At 57.2% G+C, this 8999-nt stretch overlaps 1 protein-coding gene and 1 long non-coding RNA gene across 3 annotated transcripts in view; both read left to right on the forward strand.

Annotated features, from left to right (window-relative positions):
- Window positions 1–3468, forward strand: part of TMPRSS4 (transmembrane protease, serine 4) — a 124854-nt gene extending 121386 nt beyond the window's left edge. Inside the window, exons 12-15 of the mRNA XM_006761588.2 lie at window positions 578–676; window positions 828–970; window positions 2482–2631; window positions 2972–3468. Of these exons, the coding sequence (XP_006761651.1) occupies window positions 578–676; window positions 828–970; window positions 2482–2631; window positions 2972–2983 (404 nt within the window). The 3' untranslated portion in view covers window positions 2984–3468. The remainder of the gene's footprint in view (window positions 1–577; window positions 677–827; window positions 971–2481; window positions 2632–2971) is intronic.
- Window positions 3469–8215: 4747 nt separating this feature from the next.
- LOC107182766 overlaps window positions 8216–8999 on the forward strand; it is a 2477-nt gene continuing 1693 nt past the window's right edge. Inside the window, exon 1 of one of the 2 annotated variants that reach the window (XR_001513497.1) lies at window positions 8216–8250. This is a non-coding gene — a long non-coding RNA (uncharacterized LOC107182766). Of the gene's footprint in view, window positions 8251–8312; window positions 8332–8999 lie in introns of those variants that run through there. The other variant, XR_001513496.1, reaches the window with a different exon arrangement.

Consider the following 8999-nt stretch of genomic DNA (forward strand, 5'->3'; position numbering starts at 1 on the left):
GCCTTCTTTAAAATTCAATGCATATGTAAAGAAATATACGGTAACCCGAATTTACCACACTCGCAAAATCGCACACAGCCAACCATACACCCAGTATGGTATCGCGATTCGCGATTTTGCGCTATCATACTGGGTGTATGGTCGGCTGTGTGCGATTTTGCGAGTGTGGTAAAATCGCATAACAGCAAAATCGCATAACAGCCGAGCATACACCCAGCAGCGCTGCTGATGCCTGAACGGTATGTGGAATGAAGTGGGCGGGCATCGGGAGGCCACTATGGCATGGGGCAAGCACTATGGGCAGTCTATCTGAAGTGTACCTGGCGTATAAGACGACCCCCCACTTGGAGGCATATTTTTCAGGGCCAAAAAATCGTCTTATACGCCGGCAAATACGGTAAAGATTTTTTTTAAATAATTTGTTTTATTGTGTCTAACCCACATTTTCTAAACTTATTTGACTATAAAACCCTTTTTCTCCTCCCACTTCTATTAACATCATATGGACTGCATGCTATGGAGGCTTAACGCCAGGGCCTCCTGCACATGGGGTCCCCGTCCTCTCTGCTCCCCGCAGGCCTCGTCTGGCCCATCTGCCTGCCCTTCTCCGATGAGGAGCTCCCTCCGGCAGCCCCGGTGTGGGTCATCGGATGGGGCTTCACAGAACCGGGTGCAGGTGAGTCCGGCTCAGGGCGGCAGGCCGAGGGGGCAGTGTTCAGAGGGTGGGAAGGAGGGCCATCGTCAGAGTGCCCGGTGACCCGGCGCATTCCCTGAGTGGGGACCAAGGCCAGGACAAGGACAAGTAGTGGGTGTGCCTCCGCCCCCAGGGAAGATGTCTGACCAGCTGCTGCAGGCATCGGTCCAGGTCATCGACAGGGCGCGGTGCAACGCCAAGGACGCGTACCAGGGGGAGGTCACCGCGGAGATGCTGTGCGCGGGCGTCCTGCAGGGCGGCGTGGACACCTGCCAGGTGAGCCTCCATGGCGCAGAGGGAATCCCGTGGGGAGGAACGAGGACCCTAGAGAGACAAGGAAGCCAGGAGCTCAGTGCCCACGGAAGCCTCGCACAGGGAAGGCCCCACGTGTGCGGACGGGGGTAGGGAGAGAAGCAGGGAGAGAGGTGACGGCCGGAGAATGGCACAGGAATGGATGGACAGGTGGATGGAGACGAGCAGAAGGATGTTAAGTGGATCGTATTTCACACCCTCCCACCCACCCCACCTCCCATCGTCTAAGGAGTAAGAGCTCCTGAGGGCAGGAATTCCGCCCGGTTTCTCTGTCCTCAGCTACTGCACTGCCCTCAAGAGCCCCCTCATGCTGGTGGGCCCAGCGCTGTGTCCCACCCTGGCCATGTCTCACTTCCCTCCCCCAGAGGCTCTTCTGAGACCCTCTCATTAAAACCCCTCACCCTGACCTGGCCGGTGTGGCTCAGTGGATAGAGCGTTGGTTTGTGGACCAAAGGGTCCCAGGTTCGAGTCCAGTCAAGAGCACGTACCTGCCCCTGGTCAGGGCTCATGCAGGAGGCAACCAATCAATGTCTCTCTCACATCAATGTTTCTCTCTGTCTTTCCCTCTCACTTCCACTCGCCCTAAGAATCAATGGGAAAATACCCTCAGGTGAGGATTAAAAAATAATAAATAAATACATAAATAAATAAATAAAACCCCCATCCACACTGCTCAGTTCTCTCACTCGAGAGGTACCTCTCAGTCACCTCTTAACCAGGTAAGGGCTGGGTGTGGGGACAATGTCTTCCCTTGGGAGGTCACAGTGAGGGTGAGGGGTGTGCACAGCAGCTTGGCCACCAAGTTACTGGGCTTTGAAGGAAGAGACCTCAAGGGTTATAAGAACTGAAAAGGCAAACACCCAAGTAAGTGCACTTTTTATTCTCTGACATTTTTGTCTGTCTTGTGTGCTTACCCCTCCCTCCCTCTCCCTTTCTCTCCCTCTCCCTCTCTCCCTCCCTCTCCCTCTCTCCTTCTCTTCCTCTCTCCCTCCCCTATAAAATACCACGTGCGGGCGCGCACGTACAGTGTGATTGAAACTTCATGGCCTGTGCGCACCCGCATGTATTTTGTGGAAGAGCCACACTCAAGGGACCAAAGAGCCGCATGTGGCTTGCAAGCCGCAGTTTGCCGACCACTGGCCGAGAACATGCTAATCACCACGCTGTGGGTTCAGTACCTGGAGAAATGCTATATGAAAGGAAGATGACCAGCTTCCTGCTGCAGGGCCCTTGGCGCCTCCCCCGCTGGGGTGAGCTGTGGGTCTCCACAGGAGGGCCCGGGCACACCCACATCCCACTCGACCTCCAGCTGAACCTTTTGCCCCCAAAGAGGACACTCTAGGCACAGGGACAGTGCGAGCAGAGAGGGCAGGGCACAGCCAGCACTGGGCGGGCGGGCGCAGGGGGCACAGGGACACCCACCCTCCACCCTGCCCGCCTGCCTATCCAGCAGCCCCTGCTCTGCCCTCTCCCAGGGAGACAGCGGAGGACCCCTGATGCATCACTCCAGCCAGTGGCACGTCGTGGGCATCGTGAGCTGGGGCCACGGCTGTGGGGGCCCGAGCACCCCCGGAGTGTACACCAAGGTCGCGGCCTATCTCAACTGGATCCACCGTGTCCGCCAGGTGAGCCCTCCCTCCGCCGCTCTCAGGCTTCACCCAGATGCGCGGAGGCAGCGCCCACACCCCAGTGTTGTCCCCACCAGGGAGCAGCCTGGGCTTCCCACCGTGAGGGCTGAGAGTCCTTAGCTCAGAGGCCGTGCAACGCGCATGTTAGAGTGTGGGCTGCGCCCAGCGGCCTCACCAGAGAGCAGCTTCCCATGGGGGGTGGGGGGGTGTTTGAGGCCTCCCCACGGGGGAGCGGGAGGGGCGACGAGCTTCGGGAAAGGGAGTTAATTTTGCACACAGCACTGCTGTGTCCGCTTTCAAATCCGCTGACTCGCTCTCTATTGGTCTCTCATTCTAGTCTGAGCCCTGATGCCGCGGCCCCTCTGCAGGCCTGGGGCCCCCGGACATCAGGCACCGCACCGGGCAAGCGCCCCTTGGCACGCCCCTCTGCCCACAGCCTCAGCTTGTCCCAGTGCAGCTAAGGGCCTCCATCCCTGTAAGCGACCCTGTGGCCCACAAGAGCTCAAGAGGAGGGCAGCAGCCTGCTCAGCAGCCACCCCTGGTGCTCCCAGCACCCCCAGGAGAGACCCCGCCCCCAGGCAGTCTCAGGCATTGCCAAGCCAGGAAGGAGCACCCCCACTCCGCAGGCTCTGGGGAGAGCCCAGGTCACTGCGAGCTGGAGTGGAGGGAGGAGAGGGTCTGAGCGAGCCTCGCCCTCTCCACGCCTCCCATGTCTCCCGGGCAAAAACCAGCTGTGGTGGAAAGTGCAGTCCCGCGGGGCCCAGCTGCTGTGCCCGCTGCTGCTGTCACTGCTCCCGCGTGGCTGCTTTTATTAAACAGGAATGTGAGGTCTGACATGTCTGACTGGGCTGCTTCATCAGCACTGAGTGGGCTACTGAGCCACAATCTTTAGGTTTTTATTTAATTTTATTTTCTTTATCTTTATTGTTGAAAGTATTACATATGCCCCCTCCCCGCCATCAACCCCCTCCAGTCCACCCTGCCCCGGGCCCTCACCTCCCGATTGTCTGTGTCCATGGGCCATGCAAACATGCACACAGGGTCTTAGGTTGATTGTCTCCCACTACCCGCCCTGCCCCGCCTTCCCTCCGAGATCCGCACTCTGTTCCCTGCTCCATGTCTCTGGGTCCCCTCTGTCCATCAGTTTATTTTGTTCCTTAGATTCCACATGTGGGTGAGATCATGTGACACTTGTCTTTCTCTGACTGACTTATGTCACTCAGCATGACACTCTCCAGGCCCCTCCATGCTGCCTCAAAGGGTAAGAGACCCTTCTCTGTTACTGCTGCATAGTATTCCATGGTGTAGATGTACCCCAACGTTTTATCCGCTCGTCTGCTGATGGGCCCTTGAGCTGTTTCCAGGTCTTAGCTATTGTGAATTGTGCTGCTGTGACACAGGGTGCATACATGCTTTGTGAGTGGTGCTTCGGGTCTCTTAGGGTATATTCCTGCAAGTGGGGTCCCTGGGTCAAACAGCAGTTCCACACTGTTTTCCGCAGTGGCTCACTAGCCTGCATCCCACCAGCAGTGCGCTAGGCTGACCAGTCTGTGTTCTTTGGCCTCGGTAGGGGCAGGCCTGCGGGGACCGTGGGGCCTCAGCGTAGAGGCCTGGGAAGGAGAGGAGCAGCGCTGGGTGGGGCAGCAGTGAGCTGTGGACCAGGGGAGCCAGCGAGCAAGTCTCTTTCCATACAGGCCGCCAACCACTGCCCTCCCCGCTTTCTCCTGCCTGTGGTTCCAGGCATGGGCCAGAGATAACCTATGATCTGGGAGGGCGATGGCCTAGCCCAGCCGTGGGCAAACTACGGCCCCCGGGCCGGATCTGGCCCGTTTGAAATGAATAAAACTAAAAAGAAAAAAAGACCGTACCCTTTTATGTAGTGATGTTTACTTTGAATTTATATTAGTTCACACCAACACTCCATCCATGCTTTTGTTCCGGCCCTCCGGTCCAGTTTAAGAACCCATTGTGGCCCTCGAGTCAAAAAGTTTGCCCACCCCTGGCCTAGACATTCAAGGGTGACACTAAATCATGGCTCCAGGTGGCTGGAAAGAGAGATTGCACCTCTGACTCCTAACCAATCTAGAGAGCCCAGGGTGTGGTTTTTATCATTCTTTTTTTCAGTCATTCATCACCTGCCAAGGATGCGGTGGTCCCCACGCTGGGTTCTGGGAACATACGTTCCTACACTCAGAGAAGGGAGCTCATGGGCTTCTCTGGCGACCATGTGGGAGCTCTGATTCTTGGAGGACCCTCTGCGTAGGTAACTCAGATCCTAGATGAAACATGCCAAGTCCTTAAAGATTATATATATAGGAACCCATCAGAATCGTGAGCTGAAACTAAGGTGGGAATCTGGGAGCAACCGCGAATTAAAATCTTGGGCTGCCCCAGGGGTGAAGACCTATACGGAGGCCGAAGAGGCTGGCGAGGCTGGAGAAGAGTCCAGAGAGGCTAGAGAGAGCCGAGGCAGAGAGCTCGGCCGCTGCTGCGTGAAGCTGTGAGCCTGAGGCAGCGTGCGGCTGCGCAGATGACGGCTGTGGGTACGGCGACTGCTGCTGCTCAGTGGGAAAGGTGTGTTCGTGTATCAGCGGTGTGCAGCTTCCAGTGTGGGACTTCGCTGTGAAGGACTGTGTTGTCTGCTGGCTATATGGCCACTGGCTCCTACAATAAAGGCTTTCCTATATACACCCTCAACTTCTCATGGCTTCTCCGTCTACCTCCGGGTGTCCAAGAAGGTCCAGCCCCTGGCAGAGGGGCGTGGCCCCCACAGTTCGTGCAATGGGCGGGGCTTGAGAAGGAGCCTGCCCTGACAGTTGGGTAGTCAAGCAGAATCCAGAAGACTACACGGACTCAGAGCAGCTGTGCCATGGCTGCCAGCTGCTCGGATACATTTTTTGGTCATTTCTTTCTCTCTTTTTCAATCCTCACCCAAGGATATTTTTCCATTGATTCTTAGGGGGAATGGAAGAAAGAGGGAAAGACAGAAACATCGATGTGAGAGAAACACACTGATTGGTTGCCACCTGCATGAGCGCCTGGGCAGGGGAGGAGCCTGCAACCAAGGTACATGCCCTTGAGTGGAATCGAATTCAGGACCCTTTGGTTTGCAGGCTGATGCTCTAGCCCTGGGGTGGGCAAACTTTTTGACTCGAGGGCCACAATGGGTTCTTAAACTGGACCGGAGGGCCGGAACAAAAGCATGGATGGAGTGTTTGTGTGAACTAATATAAATTCAAAGTAAACATCATTACATAAAAGGGTACGGTCTTTTTTTTCAATAGTTTTATTCATTTCAAACGGGCCAGATCCGGCCCGGGGGCCGTAGTTTGCCCACGGCTGCTCTAGCCATTGGGCAAAACTGGCTAGGGCAGTTCTTTGAATTCTGCAAGGCTTTGGTTTGATCGTGGGTGAAATGGGCATTGCGATGCCTACCTTCGGAGAGGTTAATCAGACACAATGTTGTAGGGAGGTAACTAGCAAGTCTGGGAATTCTGAAAGGCCGGGAGAGTCTCAACAGTGTCAGGCCTAGGACCGGGCAGGCGGCACAAGCCTCGCAGAGGGAGCTCAGAGCAGCCAGGGGACCCAGACCTCTGGCCTCCGATCGGTGCCGGCAGGGCAGGGAACCGCAGAGGCTGAGGAAGGACAGCCGGACGCACCGGCAGGACAATCTCTGGAGCTCACAGGGGCCAGCACAGGAACACCGCCGCCCACTGGGACGGAAGCACTTTGTACTTCCTGGGAGACATGCCAAAGGGGTGGCCTCAGTAGCGGTGAGATGGGCCCGAGGTGACGCTGTTCCCTAACCCCGGCTGGGGGTTCCCTGGCCTTGGGGACTGGCCTCACACACCAGCTGTCAGCACTCAGAATCCAGGGCAGCCCGCAGGTCCCTGGCGCTGTACACCCTCCTGCCTTCGCCTTCCCAGGTCCTCAGGGCCTCCATCAACGCGCTCTGGTCCCTGCACTCCAGCCTGGAAATTCTCCCGGCCATTCGCTGGGCCAATAGGAGGGCTCGCCTCCTTTGTTCCTCCCTCGCAGGGTCATCGGCCTCCATCCCTTTTGTCCTATGTCTGTGAAAGCACCGTGTCATTTCCCCAACTGTTTGGTGGTGGTGGTATAAGAGTAAATGATCCCCATTGGAGACCAGGCTCAGGCCGGGTGAGGGCGGCAGCAGGAAGCCCGGCGAGGAAGCTAGCGCCCTAATCCAGGGGAGAGCTGTGGGGAACTGGCCAGGGGAGGGTGCTGCTGGGTGATCCAGGAAGACCTGCGGGGGACTGACCTGGGTCGGGGTGCTGCTGGTGAGGGGTGGCTGAGTTCAGGCTGCACTGTGAACATGCATCTGATGAGATCTGTTGCTGAAAAGGACTCAGGTGTCTGGCTGGACATGAGGGGTCATGGCCGACCCTGCAATTTGCAGCCTGAATGATGGGTGACCAGGGAGGACGGGAAGAGCAGCTTTGGGGTTGAAATGAGGTGAGATCACGAGGCTCATTTTTTTGTTTTGTTTTGCTGTGTTTTTTAATAATATACTTTTATTGATTTCAGAAAAGAAGGGAGAGGGAGAGAGAGAAACATCAGTGATGAGAGGGAATCATTGATTGGCTGCCTCCTGCACTCCCCCCACTGAGGATGGAGCCCACACTAGGGCATGTGCCCTGACCGGGAATCAAACCCTGTCCTCCTGGTTCCTAGGTCTACGCTCAACCACTGAGCCACACCGGCGTGGCACGAGGCTCCCTTTGATAAGCTGACTTAACTGTGTCTGCAAGGAAGTCATTTCAACACACCCCCCTTCCCCAGTCTGCCCCTCAGACAGCCTCCCTGAGCAGGAGCAGGAGGGAGGGAGGGAGCTCAGTGATGCCTCCCTCCCGTGGCCCTGCCTCCGCGGCCTTTGCCTTGGGCCCCGGGACGCTCGTGGACGCATTATGCCAGCCCCGAGGAGGCTCAAAGCACTTCACTCCTGCTGCCTGGTGTCCTGTTGTCCTCGCCAGAGCAGCAGGAGCTGGAGTGGCCATCCCCTTTGCGGGCCAGGGAGGGGGTGGCGCCCAGGCCTCGCACTGGCAAGCCACGTAGTGAGCGTTAAAGCAGTCTGGGTCCTGAGTCCAGGGTGGCTCTTCCCGCACCTGCCTGACAGGGAGGCGGCCTGCACCTGAGCTGCCAGTCCAGGGCACTGCTCTGCCCATGATGAGCTGGGGCACGCCCTCCGCCCACTGCAGGGAAGGGTCTACCACCCACCTGAGCAAGGGCGGGCACTGGCGGCCTAACTGGGAGGGCCTGGGGCTGCCTGTGTCTTCAGTCTTGTCTGCTCTACCAGGAGTCTGACAACAGGAGGAACCAGGCACCATGAGGAAAATCTCTCCATCTCTGGCCCTAACCCTCCCTGCGAATTCACCCGCATTCGAGTCCCCTGGACCCCTTTCCCTGGGGCGGCAGCAGAGGTGGGAGCCCACCATCTAAAGCCAGTCACCCGCCTGCCCTCCGGCCTCATCCTCAGGCTCCACCGAGAAGATTCCCTACTCTCAGCACACGGCCTTTCTGCCCGGCGCCTCCCGGGAGGATGTGTGTGTTATGGGAGGAGAGAGGAGGGAGGATGTGTGTTATGGGAGGAGGGAGGATGTGTGTGTTATGGGAGGAGAGAGGAGGGAGGATGTGTGTTATGGGAGGAGGGAGGATGTGTGTTATGGGAGGAGGGAGCATGTGTGTTATGGGAGGAGGGAGGATGTGTGTGTTATGGGAGGAGGGAAGAGGGAGGATGGCATTTAGTGGCAACAGAATCATGGCGCCACCCCAGCCCAGGGAGGCCTGAAGGCCGTCAGTGTCACTCCCACCTCGCCAGCCTCTGCAGGAAGGTGGCAGCGCCCCTGAGTGTGGATCCCATGATACACCCTCAGGCCAGGCATGTTCTCACCAGGCCAGGAACTTCGTTTTAATGCTCAGCACAGTGTTGTTGTTTTTAATATATTTTTATTGGTTTCAGAGAGGAAGGGAGAGGAAGAGAGAGAGGCATCAATGATGAGAGAGAATCATTGATAGGCTGCCTCTCACATGCCCCACACTGGGGATCGAGCCCATAATCTGGGCATGTTCATAGGTCGACGCTCAACTACCGAGCCACGCTGTTCAAGTGGGTAACATTTTAGACACAACTCGACCGAGGCTGGTGAGAAGCCAGCAGGTGACAAGACTGGAACCCAGTCCCCAATTAGCCAACAATGAGGACCACACACCATGTCTGTTCAACATAACATTTATTTCTTCCAAGGCAAAGCGAAATAAAGCCCTGCAATGCAATCGGGTGTAAAGGCGAGACAGCCCGGCCGCCCGGCTGGACCCGGAGCCGGCGCTGCAGGTGCTCACAGCCGGCC

This window comes from Myotis davidii, unplaced genomic scaffold (genome assembly GCF_000327345.1).
Source record: "Myotis davidii unplaced genomic scaffold, ASM32734v1 scaffold97, whole genome shotgun sequence".
Classification (NCBI taxonomy): domain Eukaryota; kingdom Metazoa; phylum Chordata; class Mammalia; order Chiroptera; family Vespertilionidae; genus Myotis; species Myotis davidii.